Source organism: Odontomachus brunneus, unplaced genomic scaffold (genome assembly GCF_010583005.1).
Source record: "Odontomachus brunneus isolate Ranch 3 - 2012 unplaced genomic scaffold, Obru_v1 Obru_scaffold_038, whole genome shotgun sequence".
Classification (NCBI taxonomy): domain Eukaryota; kingdom Metazoa; phylum Arthropoda; class Insecta; order Hymenoptera; family Formicidae; genus Odontomachus; species Odontomachus brunneus.
The window spans coordinates 1,685,628-1,707,949 of record NW_022639488.1 but is presented as its reverse complement, the minus strand read 5'-3'; the positions used below and the strand labels follow the sequence as shown (position 1 = coordinate 1,707,949).

The following is a 22,322-nucleotide window of genomic DNA, read 5'->3' as shown; positions in this document are numbered from 1 at the left end:
GAGAGAGAGAGAGAGAGAGAGAGAGAGAGAGAGAGAGAGAGAGAGAGAGAGAGAGACAGAGACAGAGACAGACAGACAGACAACTCGACTGGTGAGATTCTCTCGACGATAGAGTCACGCTCGGCTCAAACGATACCACTATTACATGTACGGAAGTATCGTTATACTTCTTCTCTTTCTTTTCCTGTTCAAACGCAGAAACATTATGGCTTACATGGCGTAGGCTATCCGGAAAGAGAAGAACGTCTGGCCGGTGGATGGTGGCACGTAGACGCATCGTGGGTCCGCGTGCTGACCCTTGGAAGAGACGATGCCCTCGAAGGGTTGCGAGAACGAGAGGTGGACGTCCATGTGGTCTTTTCCGCACATCACTTCCAAGGATTGAATGGCTGGCATGCCCTCTGGTCTCTCCAGCGGCCAAATGTCGCTGTTGCTACTGACGCTCCTCAGGCCAACCACCTGTGCGTTTAAAGAATACATAACGTACATATCTCCTTTGAACTCATGACCTTCATTCCCCTACTCTCCTCGTCCTCCACCTTGCCCTCTCTCTGCGTACCTCTTTAAACCGCTGTTTTTCCGCCGTTCCGTCGTTTCCTGCCTCATTGTCCGACACGCACGTACGTGTTTATGAGGCTCCCGGCTTCGGAGTTACGCATGTACAGTGATAATAATCAGTTGCCGACATGACTAGGCGTGCGGCGTGAGCGAATCTCTTTCGGACACGGATTGAAGCGAGGGGTCGCTGGTCATTGGGTCAGTACACGCGGTAAAATCGCCGTATCCGGAAGCAATGTGACCGAGTCCAAATAGACAGTAAATAAATAGTGTATAGATTTGGCAGCAACTTTGCTAGTCGATTTGTAAAGATTTAATTCCTTATAAGTAGTCCATGACACTCATATTTATTATATAGAATAACAAAGTGAAAATATGAAAGCAATACGGGAAGAATGTTCAAAATTTGCTTAAAACAAATTTCAAGTATGTAAAATACATAAAATGTAACACAAAATGTAATGTAAAAATCTAAGTGAAACTTTTAGTATATATTTGTAGCTGCATCAATACGCAGAGATTCCTTTTGATTTTTTAAATAAATCTTATGAATTGAAAATAAACTAAAAGAACTCTTTTGAAACTAATCAGGAATTAAAAAAAAGACTAATGAGAGTTCAGCACAGATGTTTTAGTGCAGTAAAATTAACGTAATAATTAGTGGATGTCCTTCATGAGAGGAAATTTATAAATTTATAAAAAAATACAAAGAATCAAACGCATTTTGGTCTTCTTCGCAGATCCTCCTCAGTGACTATATTTATCAATCACTACATCACTATATCACTGATGCGTTTAATTTTTTGTAATTTTTAATAAATTTATAAATTTTCCCTCATGAAGGACATCCACTAATTATTGCGCTGGTTTTATTGCACTAAAACATTTTTGCTGAACTCTCATTAACCCTTTTTTTTTTAATTCCTGATAAATTTTATGAAATTCAAGGAAATTTGTATCTCTATTGATAAATAATTCACATAAATCAATTTTTGATTCAACAAATAAGATTGTTTGGCTTTTCAAGTAATTTTATTTTTTGGTTTAAATCATTTATTATTTGATTCAAAGAAGAAAGTAGTTTTACTTAATTTTCTTATTTTATTAAGAAGGTTCAATTTTATTAAGAAAGGTCAATAATTCTTTAAATAATTTTAGGAAATCTGAAGTTTTCTTTAATGTATATTTTAATGTGTGATATTTGATATAAAATTATATCGTTTGAGTCAAACAAATCAAACAAATAGGAATTTTGAATCCAAAGAAACCTTTTTCTTATATAAAAATTAGCAATATCAATCAGCTTAGGCGATATACTTATAATGCATCTTTATGTATTAACGTACAAAATACTTTCCCATGCCATACGTACTGATAATCGTCGAATACAATACGACAAAAGTCGATATATATAACGATATTGACAGAACATACATTAGTAAATTGGTGATGTCATGATTGCTCTTAGATGTTTAAATATTATAGTCAAAACAATAATATAGCTTGAAATTAGAGTAAAAAAAGAAAGCAGTTAAAATAATTTTTTTCAGTCAAATAACATGATCTAATTTAACAAAATAAAATATAACGAAATAAAACATATTATTTGGTTAAAAATCAAATTTTATTTTTTTCAAATAACTCTATTTTCTTCCATCAAAGCAACATAGTTTAATCTAATAAAACAAATTATATATAAAATTATGTAATTTGATTCACATGAAATAAACAAGAGTATTTAAAAAACAAATGAAAACTGTGATTATAACAAAACATTTACATTATTGGAGATTGATTTTTTCAACCTTTTGAAACACTAACTAATGAGTTAACTCATATGTTTGTCTTTGCTTCTCCTTCAAATTAGATACAGATAAACATATGACTTAATTGTTAGTTTACCAAAAGATTGGAACATATAAATTTAATCCTGGATCATATAAATTTAATGATTAATTCAATACATTTATCTCTTTCACTGATACAATAAAAAAATTGTAGAGTTCTCATCATCGATCGTCTTATGTGGTGGTGATCATGAAAGTCTACCTGGATGTGATTGCGCAGATCATAGTTCGCAGTAAAATGACGGCTACGATCGTCCGGGGCGCGCACTCACAATTATCAGCGGTATTCGCGCAAGGGAAAGAAACGCCGGCGAGTATGATTGCCGATAATCGGAGCGGCCATAAATACCGATCGTTATTTTCGCGCGGCACCGTCGCGGCGAATTACTCCGAGAAATAAGCAGCCGAGTCGGCGTAATTGAAACATCCGTCCTTAATATCCCCGCGTCGGGAATCATTAGCTATAAATCAACTTTATTACCGTATATTCGCATCGAGTACTCTTTTTTGCGCGTGTAAAGCGCGTCTAGAGAGAGAGAAAGAGATAGAGAGGGAGGTTTTCTCTCCACGGGGGCTGTAATGAAAACCTAAGTGCCGGTGCGTTTTCGCTCTGCCCGCCCATTAGAGAACCGGGATAATCCATACGATTTAGCCATAAATACCCCCTCACGCTCAATCGGAAACTGACGATCTCGCGTGCGTACAGCTCCCGCCGCCGTCGCCTCTGCCGGCTAATGCCGGCGCGCTCTCTCGCCGAGGTAATCGCGGCACGAGCCGCACGACAAACCGGGACCGTCTTGGCGATCGCGCGACGTGCGTCCGTCGGGAAATTAATCAACGCCGCATACACGCCGGCTTCCACCTCGGTACCCTCGCTTGAACTTCCTGCATCGAGGTATCCGCGGTCGATTGTGTGACGCGCAGATGCTGTTAGATCCTAGTCGCGTGTTGCGCGGCTCGATGCACAGCGTATGACTGCAACGACTGAGAAGCAACGACGACGAGTGTCGCTCGGAGGTGTTCTTGCGGTGTTCTCAGCTGGCTCGACTGGTTTTCATCGCGATATCAACCGCTCGGCCACGATAATTAAATTTGCTATTACTTCTTCGCTATTTATTGCTTTAATAACACGACGCTGTGATCATTCATTACGGCGATATGAGCCGCTAACAGCCGCACGCGACATGAGCGCACGTGTCTGTCTGGCTGGGAACGTTCCTCGTTGATCTCGTAGTCGATCCAGATAGACAGGGATAAGATAATCTGGCAGCAGCTTTATCAATCTTATCAACCTTGGCGATATGCCAAGGTTGTATCTCTTATGAGTGGGGCTCTTTCTCTCTCTCATATGACATTTATGTCACGTAAAATAACGAAATAGAGATACAAAAGAAATGCGGAAGTAATTACACTGGTCAATAGGCAATTTGTCACATAGAATTTCTGCTGTTTTTCTTACTTTTTCTTACTTGTATTTTTATGTATAGAATGCGAAAATGAGCTCAGAATTTCTTTATAATTTTCAGTTTTTTGTGACAGGCACCTGAGATTTAATATATTGTGTATGGGACATTCCCACGCGCGTGCAAAATTCACAATTTGGTTTAATACTAAATTTTTAGATGTTTTTAGACCGCTTTTATTCTATCAGTATTAAATATTTTCCATAAAAAGGGAACTATTTTCCATTACAAAGGAAACTTTTCCATTCAAAAGAGTGCTATATGTTGACACAATACAGCCTCGTATTTTGCGTTGTTTATTTATTTGATTATATAGAATTACAAATGTTTAAATAAAATAAAAGTTTAAATGTCAATAAATATATCGACCTTATATTATATAAAACGTACGTACCTCATATTATATAAAAAAACGACATACCTCATATTATATAAAAAAACGATGTACCTCATATTATATAAACGAAAAAAAATCTTTTTATTTACTAATTTCTTCTTGTTTCTGATATATAGCATGGGGTAATTTTCCATACATTATATGTGACATTTGTGTTTTCACCTTGTACAATTATTTGTAATTCTGTATAGCCAAATAAACAAAAACAGTGCAAAATATTAAAACTGCATTATGTCAGTATCCAGCAACCCTTTAAGTAACATATTTGTTTCTAAAAAGCCATTTAGATTAACAATTTTTTTCCTTTTACGCGATCTTTTTCCAATTAGGCACAAGATATAATAAAGACGAATATATTTTATATTTTTAAAAGCGTACCACACAGGCCAAATATAGTAGAAAATCATTACTTCTACATTTTAAATTAGGTAAACCATGTTTATACACATGAAGAAATGGAATTTTCTTGAAACTTAAAAATCACATCACCACGAAACCTTGGGTGATGGAAAAAAATCTACTCGTTTTTTTAACTTAGCGTGAAAAATACTATGTAGATTACATAATTTAATCCATATAATGAAAAAAAATTTTTCTCTTGTGTAGAGAGAGTAGTGTTAAAATTTATTTGAAACAACATGTCATATATAAAATGTAATATGAAAATTTGAGAGTAATCTTTAGTAAATTTATCACACAATATAATAAAAAAAATTTACACTAAGATATGACGCAAATATAATGATTGATTCAATACAGTACATTTACTTCGTAAATATAATTAAAAAAAATTCGTCAGGTTTCCTTCGATCGTCTCACGTCGTGACAATCTATCCGAGCAAGAGCCGAGATCGCAGTCACGTTAGGCTGTAGGACAAAAGTGCGAGCCGCGAATGCGAAGAGAATGTATGGAAAATATCGTCGGGGTATGTATAAGTGCAACGCGCCGCGGGCGGGTAATCGCGAATCCGTCGATAGTCGCCGGCGCGCATCGGGCGTGCCGAATGTTTCCAGAAACTAGGGGATGCTACACGCACGCTGTATATTTATTGGCTCGCGGCTGTACGAAATCCGTGACGACGGTATTCGCGCACATGCGAACATGCGAGCGAGCGAGCGAGCGCGCGGAGCAAGACAAGGTGTTCCCTGTGTATTCCGCGCCGTAACGGGAGAGGCGTCTTTACCGCTGCATTAACGGTCGCCGTTTTTCGCGCTAGTGAAAACACGTTTCTACGCTCTTACAATCGCACTGTTAAATGACAACGTTTCATTAGAAATGATTACGCACCTGGCGGACGCGCGTACTCTTTTTGCCAAGTCGCGGCGCGGCGAAGCGGCATCGCGACGTGTATCGATACGCCGATCGTTGACTCGGCTCTACCCCTGCGAGTCCGATGCTCGCCGAGGTGTCGAGACTGCCACTCAGCGTCCGGTCGCGAGAATGCACCCGTATGTCGCACACACACATAGTGCACAGTAAAAAATAAAATGTTAATTTTAACCGAAATTATAGAAAGCTCCTTTTGTCTAACTAAGAGAAATATTTGAAAGACCTATAAGGAGCCAAGTATTGCTGGACATATTATCCTCCCACTATCATATTAATATTATTAAAACAATATTAATATCTAATGGCACTAAGACATCCGTGCTTGGCTCCTTATAGGCCTTTCAAATATTTCTGTTAGCTAATTTTAACAGTTTTTATATGTCCTAGAAAGTCTAAATTTTGTGCCGCTCTAAATTTTATGTAAAAATAACTCTTTCGTGGTGTGTTACTTATCGATTAATTACGAATTTTAATTAATTACCGATTTTTTCTCACGTTCATGTTTATTATTTTGACTTCAAGCTTCATTTGTAAAAATATCATAAAGTAAAAAAGAAAATACACGGAAGAGTAGTTAATAATAAATAACTCATAAAGAATGCCGATGGGACATTTTTGTTCATATAATGTGAACATACAAAGGTGAACGCGTTATCATTTATTTTTCATGTTATATTAACATATTATATTAATGACTTTAACTTAATCGATAGAAACTTTTTTTTAACAAAATATGTTATATGTCAAAATTTACAATGATTTAAAGACTAGCTTTTTCATCGTTAATATTAAAGTTTTTTTAAGAAATGTTATTTTTTAAAATAATTGTGTTAAAATAATTCAAAATAATATTCCAATTTTAAGTGATATACAAAAAACATTAAGTTATTAAACTGATATTAATATAACACATTAAGATATCGCAAAAATAATAATATATCAGTTAACTTTACATTAAAATAATAGTAAAAATGGATAACATGAAAATTTTAACATTTGTATGCAAGATTTCTAACTGTGTATTGTGTTAGGATGATTCATTAATGTTTTAAAAGTGTGAGAAGGGGAGGGTTAGTTGAACTTAATTGAAATTGGCAAAAAAAGAACTAACGAGAGCCCGTAAGCAATATGAAATAAAAACTAACTGTATGCATATGAATAAACTGACATATATTTTGTTTTATTGTGAATTGGAATTTATATAAATTTTTAGATTGAAGACATAATATGTCGATTTATCGGTATCTGGAGAGAATTTTATGGGGAGCAAAAATTACTATTTTATAATTGAGAAACATATCAACATTTTACTTAAATTCATTATCTTTCCGTTTCATATGTGCTATTTATATCTTAGGAATTTAAATCGACTAATAAAACATTTATTTCTAAACAAGATAAATTCTACTAACAGTTTATTTTTGCATTACTAGAAAATATGGTAGAATAGGAAATATTTATATGAAAAAAAGGTTACATTCTTTCAGTGTACGGTTGTTTTTTTTATATCGCACTAAACACTTGTGCACACACACATATAGACAGAAAAATATTATTCTGAAAGAAAATATTATTCTAAAAGAAAAGCGATTACACAATTTACTTTCCTTCTCTCTTTTTTAAATAATACTTATTTTCAATAAAAAATTTCAATAAAATTTCAATAAAAAATTTCAATAAAATTTCAATAAAAATTTTCTGTGGATAATAGTCTTAAGATGTACATTAAATTTGACTAAAGCTTATTATTTCAAAAGAAGAATTTATTCTCTGTATAATTATGAAATTTTATAGTTAAGATTTTAAAATTTTAGTGAAATAAGTTGATTCAACTTTATGTAGTAAGCAAACCGACTTTTTGTTTTAATTTAATATTCTTGATTAAAATGTTAAATTTTCTAGGATTCAGAATGTATTTTGAATAAATTTGACGTTTATGATGGACTTACGATAAATTGATGAATGAACAAACTCATAAAATATTTGAAACATTCTCTTGAATGTAATATGTGTTTTTTCTGTATATGCTTACGGTGAAAAGGAAGAATTTAATTTCTTTACAAGAATATATAAATCTTTATCGAAGAAAACGTTGATTTGATGCTATATAGTAGGTAAACTGAATTTTTAAATTTTTCGCAATACAAGGGAATGGGAAAAGAAGAATTTAATGCCGTCTTAATAAATAATAATAAATGACGATTTGAACAAGGAACGTAGTTCACCGTATACGTTTAAAATAAAGATTGAAATAAATAATGAATAAATTCTTTGTTTCAAACGATCTTTTTGTGAATAATTCTATGTGGCAGTCGCAACAAAGAACCGTGATTAGGCTCTTATAGACCGTACTCTCTTTATTTCAGATTGTTTCTACGAAAAGCCTTTACATATATTCGTAATGTTAATTCAATGTTTTTGATTAAAATGCTAAATTTACATGGATTCGGGATGCATTTTGAATTTAATTCTTACAATGAACTTGTGATAGATATCTGCGGATACATAAATTTATCAAATATTTAGAACAACTTACATTTGCTTGAATACAGTATATATATTTTTGTGCGCAGATTCTTATCAGTTTGCTAATTTTAACTGAATATCAATAGAACCTTTGATAATTTACGCCCAATTAACGCCCATTAACGTCCATTAACGCCTAAATGTGCTGAAATTTTACGTTGATTTGAGCCATTTATTTTACTACGAAAATAAGATCTGTTGTTTATAAAGAGTAACATTCCTACCAATTTCGATGTCGCTCTATCGAATAGCGTTGAGAAAATTAAAAAAAAAAATCGCAATTTATGCAAAATTTTTGCAAAATAAAATAAAAAACGCATGTTTTTAGGGCTAATTTTTTCTTCTTTCGCTATTTTTTCTATAAAAATATGTTAGTATCGTTCGGGAAAGTATTTAAAATGTGTTCCCGACATTTTAACTTAAAAAATATGCCATGGGTATTTTTTTTAAAAAACATGGCTGTACTAAAATGGCGGTCCGTTTGAAGCGTTTAATTCGAATTTTCGTTTATATTTGGTATTGAAATTGTTTTAGCGTCAATATTACTACAAAATTATATAATAATTACATAGTAAAATAATTTCGATATCAAATATAAACAAAAATTCGAATTAAACGCTTCAAATCGATCGCCATTTTAGTACCGCCATATTTGTTGTTTATTAAAAAATACACATGGCATATTTTTTAAGTTAAAGTATCGGGAACACGTTTTAGACACTTTTCCGAACGATACTAACACACTTTTATGAAGAAAATAGTGGAAGGAGAAAAAATTAGCCCTAAAAACATGAGTTTTTAAAATTTTATTTTGCAAAAATTTTGTATAAATTGCAATTTTTTAAAAATTTTCTCAACGCTATTCGATAGAGCGACATCGAAATTGGTACTCTTTATAAACAATAGACCTCATTTCCGTAATAAAATAAATGGCTCAAATCAACGTAAAATTCCAGCACATTTGGGCGTTAATGGGTTAATCTTTGTCAATCGGTCGCTGTAGAAAATGCAAATGATATTCATACTGTACGGCGCAGGAAGTAGCGATCACGCGAAGGACGGGGTTTACGACTTCTCGGGACTTCGTTACGACCTCGTACGTATCGGCATTCCGCTGTTATTCGAACGTGAGGCATATCGGTAGGTGAGTTTCCCATCGTGCGGCCGCGCGCGCGCGCGGCACCGGTGGCGTTCGAATGCTAATGCCCGTCTGCGGGTAGTCGATTGTGCTTCTCTCTCGTGACACGCGGAAATAGCCGTCTCGGTGTGCGGCCGCGGCGTGCTCGCGTGTGCCGACGGAGCAGACGTAGGATCGGGGCCGGCACGAATAGAAGAAGCTTACGACCGATTTCACTGACCTTCCTTAACCCCCTTGGAGACCCCTATTATACTCGTATAACCACTGACAGAGAATCCGCGTTAAGCTTATTACTTAAGCCGTTGCGTTCAAATCCCCCCTGGCTGAAAAATCCGACTCAACAATGAGTCGCGGTCGCGTATCAGCCGGCGTGACGTTGACGTTGACGTTGCAGCGAGGTAGGGCGGTATTTTTTTTCTTTATACATAATAGGATTTCATATATAATAAGGTTTTATGTTAGGTGTGTGCAAAAGTTTTAGTGCTTTCCTCAGTATAATTATTTAAAACTCAAATTATTTCGGTCTTTTCGCATTTTTGAGTTGGCACCGAATCCGTGAAACGCTAAATATCATGATTTGGTCATAATAATTGTTATGTTATGAAAAAATTGACAACTTGTGAAAAAGGCCTAAAACTTCTGTGTACACCTAATATATGAGAAAGAAAATCACGGGGAAAATTTTATAGTAAAAATTTTGGAATTTTACGCATCTGCTCGATTGATTGCAAGTGCTATTTTATGGATACATCTTTTTCTACGTATTTTGTAAGAACTCTTAGCGTATGTTTTCTCGCTTCTGACATCATAAATCAAGATGACTGAGACGAGGAGCTAGAGGCCTTAAATGATGCGTTGTGGCGAATCTGTCTTGAAACTGGGACAAGTTGCGTGCAGGATAGAGGATACGAATCTTTAAGACATACTTTAACGAAGGAATAGATTGACATTTTCAGTAATTTTTACCTTTTCATTTCATATGTTATTTATATTTTATAAATTGAGGTGTATTATTAAATAATGTACTATGTTTTTAACAAGATAGACTAGTCTATTCCTGTACTATTAGAAACATAGTAAAATTTAAAAGAATTTATATAAAAAAGAAAACTTACTTTCTCCGTGTATATACACTGGAAAAAAAAATATCTAAAAAATAAGAAATATTTGATGGGTACTAATAATATATTTACTAATAATATATTTACTTGTATTTATATATATATATATATATATATATATATATATATACACTTTTATATTAAAAAACAACTTTTTTAAGTTGAGAAATATTTTTAAGAGAAATATATTTCCTTAAAACAACGTGTGTATTGTTTTTTAATGAAAACTGTAGTTTATTCTATTTAGCAGAAGAATTTAAGATTTAAGTAAATATAATAGTTATGAATATCTACCGAATAAATATTTCTTACTTTTTAGATCTTTTTTTCAATGTATATAAAATCTTCTTAAGTTTATCATAAGAGAGAATGCCACACGTACAAAAATTTTATCAACAAAATTCTGATTTTTCTCTACGTCGTAAAGTTTACGTCGTATTGGTTGCACAAAATAATAAATGTTTTTACACTATGAATATGTTAAGGAACATTTTACGATTTCTTATCCACCGTTCCTCTTACAACAGATAATGTTTCTAAATCAGATTCTTCTCCCTTTTAATTGAAATATTCTTTCAATTTTTTAATCATAGTTATGGAAAAATACCTACGTTCTAAAAGGAACATTTTGTGCCAAAATAAATTGGAGCGACGCTTAGTATGTGACGAAAACGATAAAACATTTTAAAATTCGACATTTCAAGCTGTTTCAACAAAGGGGAAAGAGAGATCACTGAAAATTATATATGTATACATATGTATATGAAATAATATTTTATTTATAGATATATAAAAATAATTTAGCAACAATGAAGGCTTATTACAAATAGTAAGAATAGAAACTATTGCTAAGATAAAACTTGTTATTTTTACTTAAAATTAAGAAGAAAAAGTAAAGTTATTGTATTTATCAGAGCTATAAGGATTTTCCTGAGAAGGTTCTTTTTTTTATCAAAAACATTTAAAAAATCCTTTGAGCCGGGATAAACCGGGACAGTTTGGCCGAATCCGGGACAAATCGGCGTCTCGGGAAATGTTTGGAAAAATCCGGAATAAAGGGTGAGAAACCGTAATTCCTAAGAAAACAGAGCGTCTGGTCACCTTATTAATAGCTATATTAGTAAGTTTCAGTAAGTTATAATATTTTTGTCAGATATATTTTTAGTATACCATGAATGAAGAATTTTTTTACGTGCAGACTTGTAACGTCAAGCTAATTCAAGCTAATCGTGAGAGGTGAGTATTCCTACTTAGGATAATCATTGAGATTAACTTTATACATCACTTATATAAAATGCTAATTTTCGATGTATCGAATCTCAATGTCGCTTTAAATCTACACTATAAAAACTGATGTGTTAACATTTCGTATGTTCCAAATCATCCACTTTCATTTATGTGTAAATTTAATACAAGACAAATATGGTAAAACGCATAATATGGAAATAATTAACACAAGAATTTAACACTTGAATACCGTCAAGAGTCACAGTTTATGTTAAATTGACATATGTATAATGTTAAATTAACTAAAATAAAACGTTACTTTAACATTTAGAGAGAAGTATTAATCTATGGTTTTGATGGAATAAAAATGTTAAATTGACATAATCTATGTCTGACATATTAAATATGTCAATTTAACACAACCTGTGATTCCTGTGATTTCCAACGGTATTCAAGTGTCAAATTTTTGTGTTAATTTTTTCTATATTATGCGTGTTACTTTTTAACACGTTTGTTTTGTGTTAAATTTACACATAAATGAAAGTGTATGATTTGGGATACATGGAAATGTGTTAAATTTAACACATCAGTTTTTACAGTGTAGGGTTCTATGCCGCTCATAGTCGATTTTATCGCTTTTTCCACAGACCGCGTTCGCACAGCCCGCTATGTAAGTTGCACACAGTTTGAAAATCACGGCAAAACTTCGCAGACGGACATACGACAATTTCGATTTCGCAAGCTCGCAGAAATGGGTCTGTACTTCATAGGCGGGATAGGTCTCGCGCGGAGAAGAAGCAACGGGAGAAGGAACGACAAGGTGACGACAGCGCGGACGAGACGGGCAAGAGGGTCTTGAGACGCGGTTAACGGTACCTAGAGTAGGCACGAATATCCGCTTGCAAGCTGTTGCGACTCCCGCCGCGTCTCGCATTGTCATCCGGGTGGAATCGCGAATTCCCGCTGGCCGTAGTGTCGCCACCGCGGATACAGAGAAAGAAAAAGAGGGACACACCGACAACGGGGCCTCTCCGGCCAAAGTGTTCGCTTTGGGCTTATACGCTGTAAGCGTCATTCTATCTTTCTCACGCATGTAACGAGCGATAAAGATAGAATAACGCTTACAGAGCGCTTATAAGCGCCCAAAGCGAACGCAGCCTCTGTGTCATGTGCCGCGCGCCGCCCGCAAAAGGCCCGCGGAAGTGTCCTGGTTATATTAGGCGGTCAAATGACTATTGCGCGAGTAATCGGCCGAGTATCGGCCCGGACGCGCAAAAGACCGTTATTCATTAATTATAGGATATCTACCGGGCGCGCCATTGGCCAAACACACTCGAAATTACGGCCCATTATCGGAATCTACGCGGCCGCGGTGGTCGGCCGATCACCGCTCGGTGCACGGCTCTAGGGCCTAATTGACCGACAAAAGAAACCGCTAGAAGAAGACGAAACGCAAGTCACGAGTCCCGTGTGAGTCCTGTAACCGGGCTGTGCGCGCTGTGGTAGTCGATACGCCGCCGCGTTCTTTCCCTCTCTCTTTCTCTCGCTGTGTCGTTGTTCGTTCGTTGCTCGGGCGTGATTATTAAAACGGCGAATCTGACGGTTTCATCTACCGACGTCGATAGCATCCTCCTCGCTCGCTCGCTGATGAACATTTCTAATCGAGGCCGAACAAGGCGATATAGACGCGGACGAAGAACGCGCCGCGCTTTAATTATTTACTATTAACCTCCAGCGGGACAATGAGGGAGATGGTCGCGCGGGGAAGGAATATTCTTGGGCCAGTCAAAGTGTGTTACATTCATCTTCGATTCGCGCGACTCGAGAGCCGGCTCGACGGTGGATGAATAGTTTCTACGCTATCACGTAACACGGACTGATTTGCAAGTCAGCCGTGTCGATCTTTGCCAGCAGGTAGTAGTGCGCACGCGATCGATAAGAGAGAACGGGACAGAAGTTGGCTCAAGGGGTATGTTGGTTGTACGTTTGGTTTGTGTATCATCCGTTGTAAGAGGAACGGCGGACAAGAAATCATAAAATGTTCCTTTTAGAACGTAGGTATTTTTCCATAACTATGATTAAAAAATTGAAAGAATATTTCAATTAAAAGGGAGAAGAATCTGATTTAGAAACATTATCTGTTGTAAAAGGAACGGTGGATAAGAAATCGTAAAATGTTCCTTTTAACGTAGGTACTTTTTCATGAGTGTGATTAAAAAATTGAAAGAATATTTTAATTGAAAGAGGGAAGAATCTGTTTTAGAAACAGTCAAGAACGTTTTTGAATATACTGTATGAATTTTGTGTTAATATTCTCCAAGTAAGTAAACTCTCTAAGTAAGTAAACTTGGCTATTTGGATGAAATCTACTGTAACTGTACGATATATTGTTTGGTGTAATGAAAATAATTTTTATTAATGAAATTATAATATGTATAATGAAATAGAATATGTATAGAAAAATGGAGTAAACTAATTAATATTTACCTGAAGATTTGTATATGATATTTAGTTGTATAATTTGTTAGTTAAATCGTTTCTAAGAATCATATACATATACATATATTATATATATATATATATATATATATATATAATTTTTACAATACTAAAAAAAATATAAATAAATAAATAAATTTGAAAAAAATATATATAAATAATTTTTACAATACTAAAAATGAGATCAATAATCCAATTTTAAGAGACCAAATTATGCTAATATAAATAAAAAATAAAAGTTGCTATTTTCTTTTTCTCTCTGGCTATATCGAATGTCTTTGTATTTCTCCTTCGAAAAATAAAATAGTAATAATGTAAATATTTTATTTAGTAAATAAAATAATTTTAAATGATAAAATGTTTTTCAAGGATTCCTACCCTTTATCCTGCGTGCAACTTGCCCTGGTACCAAGACAGATTCGCCACAATGCAGTATTCAAGTTTCTTGTTTCCTCATCGCGACCATTTTGATTTATGACGTCAGAAGTGAGAAAATATGCGCTAAAAGTTTTGGTAAAATACTTTGAAATAAGATGTATTCATAAAATTACATTTGCAATCGATCGAGCAGATATGTAAAATAGTGTGAATATTTTCCCTTTATTCCAACAACTAATAAGTAACTGTAAAATTGTAACGTAACAAGATCATGAAGAAATGTAGGTTAAAAAGGTAGTTTGTGTGTCACATTCATTTTACATTTTATTGATTGTTAGACCAGAAACAAAGTGTACGAGCTATTTTACAAATTGTCTGATCGATTACGAGTGTCATTTTATGGATCTTTTTGTTTCAATGTATTTTGCAAAAATTTTTAGTGTATATTTCTCGCTTCTGACGTTATAAATCGAGATAGCTGCGACGAGGAGTTAGAAATGTTAAGAGAAAAGTACCAATGCTTGGACCTAATTCTAACCTTGAATCTAATCCTGAATCTAACCTTGAATCTATTACTTTGATAAACATGAATATTTTAACTTCTAACATATAGAATGTATACATATATTCAATATACAGGGTGTAACAAAAGTATCAGTACCCCTAAATAAATTTCCAGGATCGCATTTTCCGAGAAAATCATTCAGACAAAAGTTGCATAGTTTTGACCTAGTGATTCGATGGTGATCTTGTCTTTGACCTCGAGGTCATTTTTCGAGGTCATTTCAAGGTCAACTTTTTTTTTAAATGAAAAACCCCATTTTTTATTCCAGAATCGGAAAGAGCAGGAAAATTTACATTCAGATAGGTATTTGACCCATGGTCCAAGGGACCTCTTAAGGTCATTTCAAGCTCACATTATTTGAGCATAGTAATGAATCACGATGCTGGTAGCTTGGTGAGAAACGTTTTAGACAAAAGATTTAAGGTTTTGACCAAGCGATTAGATGGTGACCTTGTCTTTGATCTAGAGGTCATTTTTCGAGGTTATTTCCGTTTAAAAGTTCAAAGTTGACCTTGACTTCTCAAGATATGTCAAAGGTCGAAGTCAAGGTCACCAACGAATACCCCGTTCGAAACCCTACAACTTTCGTCCAAAACATTTATCTCGACATTAAAAAAAAAAGTTGACCTTGAAATGACCTCGAAAAATGACTTCGAGGTCAAAGACAAGGTCACCATCGAGGTCAAAACTATGCAACTTTTGTATGAATGATTTTCTCGGAAAATGCGATCCTGGAAATTTATTTAGGGGTACTGATACTTTTGTTACACACTGTATGTTTACTTTAAGAGGATGCTAGAGTTGATGACGAACCCGATGACGATTGTCTCTAAGAGAGGGCCTATTGTTCCAATCTCTTGATACTACTAAGCTCTAAGCTACTTGATAATCTAATTAAAAAAAAAAACGAAGAGAGACATATGATTTAATTGTGAGATTTAGCTTATTAAGTGGTTGAAACAATCGGCCCTAACATAATCATGCAATTTCATATTTCTCATACATACAGAACTTACGTATGTAGCTTTATTTTACTATATTCAGCAGAAAACCTAACTACACATGTATAGAAATCTTTCTGCAAACTTTTCGGAAAATTTTAAGCTTTTGAATTTACATAGTATAGCAATGTTATAAAAAATTTTTCTGTTTGGAGCATCCACACATGTACAAACTGCGCAACTTTTGAATTAGACAAATACGCTAACTGACAATTGAAAACAAAAATTAGAGTTAAAAGACTCTACGATATGCAATTAAATATAAACGAAATAGGCCTGTAAGAGCTAGGTGCCAGAAGGAAGTGCACATTTATTACATCTGAAATGTTTAATCAACGTTTCGCCCATTTCGTTTATATTTGATGACAGTTGAGATTTTACATTTAAAATTTCTTTTTCGTTTTTGTATTATATTGAGCAATGCTCCTATTTATTTTTGCATGTACTTTCAATGAGTAAAAGCATTTGTAATTTTGTATAACTAATATATGACGTAAATTTCGTAGAAAAATGTTAGTATGAATATTAGTATTTTGTCGGTAAAGTTTTCAGTTTTAACATTCCCTTAATATAGAAAAAAGTCTATACAGTCCAGAGGATCATTTCTGGTATAAAAATAATGGAAGTTTTTATCATCCTTTTAGAGTCAATTGCAAAATCAATTGTCTGAGAAGTTCTAACACCGAAGTTATGTGGAGAGTGTGCCGCCCCGCCATCTCCCGCACTTGTTCGTATAACTGTCCGCTTTGCCGGTCGTCACCGTGTGACTAACTTACCATGTAGATCAGCATACGTAGCAACTTCCACACCCCTGGCATCCTGGAGGTCCCAGCCTCTCACGACGAAACACGCTGCCCTGCAAAGACAAACGTTGACCTCGCCATTAGTCCGCGTTAATTTCAGCGTCAGCTGCGCGCGCACGCGCACGCTGCTATGCGACCGAAGCCGGATCTATTTTAATTTATCCGACCACCATGGTCTAGCGAGCAAATTAACCGGCGGCCGTCCGCCAAGTTGCGCTTCGAGTCCCAAGGAGGTCTCGAGCGCAAAATTGATTTGCCGGGAGAAATCATGGTTATGGAGTTTCGAGTATGCGCGAAGTCGAGTCCGCGAGCCGGCTGCGAAATCAGGATATGCGGCGTGCTACGGCGCGAAATTGTGGAGAGAGAGAAAGAGATAGTAACCGGCTTCCTGTAAAAAATTGGGACAAACGATACAACGGAGATATGTCGCGCGCGTGTGTGCTTATATGGTATCAAAATAGAATGATCACACTTAATTGGATAATAGACAATGCATGCGTGTATTTCAGTGTCAGACACTGATCGATTAAAATTTTAATTAACTAAAATAATCGGCAAATTAATAATCCAAATTGATCAGTTATCATATATGTGATATATCGCGTATAATTTAATTGATTTGTAAAATTAATTATTAATCAAACTTTGATTGATTATACACTGGTTAATGATTAATTTCATCAATCAATTATGCGTGATTATATATATGATTGATTAAATTTGATTAATTATATATAGTTGAGTAATATGTAATTGATATATAATTAATAGATTTAATATATTAATATATATTTTTATATATTACAAATATATATATATATATATATATATATATATATATATATATATAATATATTATATATATTCAAGTATATATTTTATAGATATATTTAATATATTTAATAACACATTTTTAATATATACAACTGATTAATTGTGGTTATTGATTTGCCGACTATTAGTCAACTAAAATTTTAATCGACTAATTCACAATTGATTCTGAGGAGAATTAGTAACTCAGTCAAATGCAAACAGTAATATGCACGGTGAATACATGTATGAATTATTACCATTACATTCAATGTAACTGAGTTGGTGATAAAAGAAAAATAATCAACAGTTATGATGCAAAAATATGTGGACATGTTCGAACTGAAATATCTTAACCAAAAATGAAAAATATTATTGGAGTTCTATATATAGTCATTATATTAAAACTTTTTACTGAAAGAAGAAGTAACGAATCAACTACTTGGCGATTTTGACCGATTTTATCTCTGTTTTTGATAAGTATTATTCATACGCCATACTTTTATATACTTTTTTGTATTTTTACTTGTATTTTTTTACTTTTGTTAGAATCTTCTATATAGTCATTATTAACATTTTTTACTTGAAGAAAGAAATGATGAATCAATTACATGGTGACTTTAATCGATTTCTTATCTGTTTTTGATAGTATTATTCACACGTCATATTTTTATGTACTTGGTATATTTTTTTTATCTTGGAGTTCTCTGTATAGCCATTATTAAAACTTTTTACTCGAAGAAAGAAATATTGGAAGAAAGAAATAATGGATCCATTACTTGGCAACTTTAATCGATTTCTTATCTGTTTTTGATAATAGTACTATTCACACGTTATATTTGGAAGTTTTTATATACTGGCGTATTTCTTTTGTTGGAGTTCTCTGTACGTGCATGTTGAATAGATACAGTCAATGTCGAATTGATATTAATTTCTCATTCATCTTCGGCGCGCGTGGCGCCACGTATGCACGTTTGTTATCGCTTGAAATTAGCCTCGAGATTAGCCGCGACGGAATCTCTTGACGGATATTGATAGTTATAACGGTACGTCTCCGTAAAGATGGCCTAATCCTAACGTATAGCCCGTGTAACCGACCCGGAGATGACGGATGCAATGAATGTCTAACAGCGCGTCGCTTAATGCGATTCGCGCGCATCGTCCATTTGTGCATAGTATCACGCCGATACGGCAATAATTATTGCAACGGACGCGATATCGCGCGAAAGTCGAAAGCCACGAACGTTACTTTATCATCACGCGCGTTTTTAATCTCATTAACGGCCGGCTGCCTCTCTTGGGAACGCAGATGTAACAACCGTAACGACGTTATACACATCAACGTGAATTAATACTGACGTTCCAGAGGTTTCTCACGCGCGACTATGTCCGCGACTTGAGAAATTCGCCGGGAAATTGGCGTTTAGGCACCTCATTAGATTGATTTAGAAGTCCTTTCTCTTATAAACTAACTTTATAACTTCAATTTTAATCTTCATTTTAATTTTAACTATAACTTTAATTTTCACATACGAGGTAAGATCTTATTAGTGATATAGTCACTAATAAGATTGCCTTATTTAAGTTTGATATAAAAAAAACACTGAGCAAATGTATAATTGATATGAATGATATGCATTTCCCAGATAGAAATATCGCAATTCGCAATTTTGGCTCTATAGATTTAATCAACTTGAAGTAACAACGAAAAATTCTAAGATGCAACGAAACCTAATGTTTTTTGATGTTAGAAATGATCTTTCTTTGATGTTAGAGTTGCTTTCTGCCACTTTGCAGGTTGAGGATTAAATTAATTTAGAAGTATTAGTTAATTCAGAGTATATATTTAGTAGAAAATTTAGTATATATTCTAAATTTATATAATTTATGTATTTAACTTAATAATTTATTATTAAAAAATATATATATTTAAGATATGTTAATTTATATATTACAATTATATATACAGGATGTTAAAAAAATTATAATTATATATTATAATTATATATACAGGGTGTTAAAAAAAGATCCAAAACTTATAAATAGTGCTTATTATACTATAATAAAAAATGTTTAGTAAACATGGATTTTTTCTAGAGTTATAAATGTTTTTCGGTTTTGATGATGCCAATTATTTGTGTACTTCTATTGATCACGTGCAGTGAATAAACGAGTATTTTACAATATCATTAGTTTATTATTAATTTGATCTTTACTATAGAAATGTTTTACATGTTCTTTATCCATTTACATACATGCTTATACATGCTTGATATTTTCGTATTATAGAATTTTTCAATTTGGACATCTTTTCGCATGAGGACGTCGTGCAGTTAAAATATTTCCATTAGCAAAACCATACATGATATGCATGTCTGCTATTTTTTGCTTAGATTAAAATAAAAAACCAACGTAATTGAAAGGATTCTTGCTATTGTGTTTCTTGAACACTGTGCGATCACTGATCATAAATGACTATACTAAAGTATTGTACTAAAGCAAAATGATAACGTAAATATTATTGTGTTTAAATAAAGTTGATTTGAAGAAGACTAGAGATTTTTAAAAAAGGACATGTAAACATTCTTCTGTAAGTCTTAAAGTATTAATATAGTAAGATATTCGTTCGTTCATTCACCATATGTGATCAATGGACGCATACAAATAACTGTTACTAAAAAAATCCGAAAAACATTTGTAACTTTCAAAACGTTGATTTTCTGACCCGTGTTTGAAAAACATTTTTTATAATGAGTGCTATTTACTTTGTAAGTTTTAAGCCGTTTTTTTTAATAGCTTGTATATATAGGATATATTTTTTAAGAATTATTTAATATTCAATCATCTTAATAATGTACTTGCACATTTAAATTTTAACAAACAATATATTAAATAAATATATTAAATACTTTTAATAAATAATATTAAATAATATTAAATAGATTTCAAATAAATGTTTTTTTAATTCTCGACAATGAAAGATAAACGATAGTTAGTAAACATTTGTAGCATCATAATAAGACATTATGTACACGGAGAACATTTTATAATAAAACTGATTATAGAACTTTATATAACATATATCGACATTCTGTCTTAATTTATTATTCTTTTGTTTCATATATGCTACATATTTATATTTATATTTTAGAAAATAAAAAAATTTTGTAAAACCAAAAATTTATAAAAAATGTATTATTAAATAAAATTTACTAATATTCCTCAATAACATAAACTTTATTGATAATTTATTTTTGCACTATTTAAAAACAAAATAAAGTTGAGGAGAATTTGTGCGGAAAAATCTATATTTTCTCTATAACACGCGGGGAAAATGAATAAATTATAGCAAAAATTATATTAAAATCATATTATGTATTTTCTCACAGTGTTTTTTGTAAAGCTGGACTATACTGAAATTGTTTATAAATTACCATAGATATAATAAATTTGAAGATCGACCAGATATACGATTAAAGAACAATAATTATAATAACTTTATGACTTTTGTAAAAAGTCAGATATTCATAACGTTTGTAAACAATTTCGGATTATAATTCTGTATGGCCCAAGATTACAAAAATTTTGTTGCAATTTTTACTACATTCATTACTTACATTTCATTTTTTACTTACATTTCGTATATTATATTTCCACAGATTTTCTATATTGATACTTGAAGAGAGTTCAATAAAATTTGCAAATGAATATAGCACCAAAATGTCGATAAAGTGGCATGTGTATTTTAGAGAAAAAGAGTTGCGAACTAACCTAATATCAATGACTTCTGTCCAGCCGCTTTATCTAGAGCAGCTCACGCAAAAGGGACTGCGGCTGTTATAACGGTGCGTCAGCATAAAGACGCACACCGTAGTCCGCGTAATTGATCCGCGGATGACAGATGCGGCATGCGGCGTAGTATTGGATCGCTAAATGTGTTTCGTTGTCGAGAGTATCGCGGCGCATCGCTGCGTAATCGCAGTCACGATTGCAATGGACATAAAGATGGGTCGTAGTTACGAATGGGAAATATCAATGTGGCAGAGAGAGAGAGAGAGAGAGAGAGAGAGAGAGAGAGAGAGAGAGAGAGAGAGAGAGCGTGTGACGCGCGCGGCACGTATAACGTGGCGATTCCTTGTTTTACACGTCGTTTGGGCGTTTATACGCGGTCGTTAATCGCCACGGTTTCAGTCAAACGCAAAATAGCACGTTCCGTGCGATTCCGGTCGGAGCTCGTTACTCTCGACAAAAGAAGAACGTCGATTCAGGAACTCGCCGCGGGCGAATTTCTATGATAGCGCGTCTCTCTCCAAAGGCGTGCCAGAGAAGTTTTACTGGCTGAAGTTTTACTGACTGGAAACGCTCGTACGTTACAGTGTCGCGTTCAAGAGCGATACTGGCGCACTCGTATATCATCTCGTTTATGTTACGCGCGCGATATTAGGCCGTGAAAAGACCATAACCGTGTCTTTCTTTTCCGTTCTACTTGACAGTTCATCGTCTTCGGCGAGCGGCCGAAGAGTCGCTAATGAATCCATGAGCGCGCGCGATATTGTCGGTTTCGTCGCTTTTCACGGCTCTCCCCCCCCCCCCCCCCCCCCCCCCCCCCCCCCCCCCCCCCCCCCCCCCCCCCCCCCCCCGCCCCCCCCCCCCCCCCCC

The 22,322-nt window shown here is 34.1% G+C and overlaps 1 protein-coding gene across 3 annotated transcripts in view; it reads right to left on the bottom strand.

Moving 5' to 3' along the window:
* Positions 1-22,322, bottom strand: part of LOC116843998 — a 186,596-nt gene that overhangs the window by 14,491 nt on the left and 149,783 nt on the right. For all 3 annotated transcript variants that reach the window (XM_032815032.1, XM_032815031.1, XM_032815030.1), the window contains 2 exons: positions 16,827-16,906; positions 215-459 (listed from right to left, as the gene is read on the bottom strand). In XM_032815032.1, the coding sequence (XP_032670923.1) occupies positions 215-459; positions 16,827-16,868 (287 nt within the window). In that variant the 5' untranslated portion in view covers positions 16,869-16,906. The remainder of the gene's footprint in view (positions 1-214; positions 460-16,826; positions 16,907-22,322) is intronic.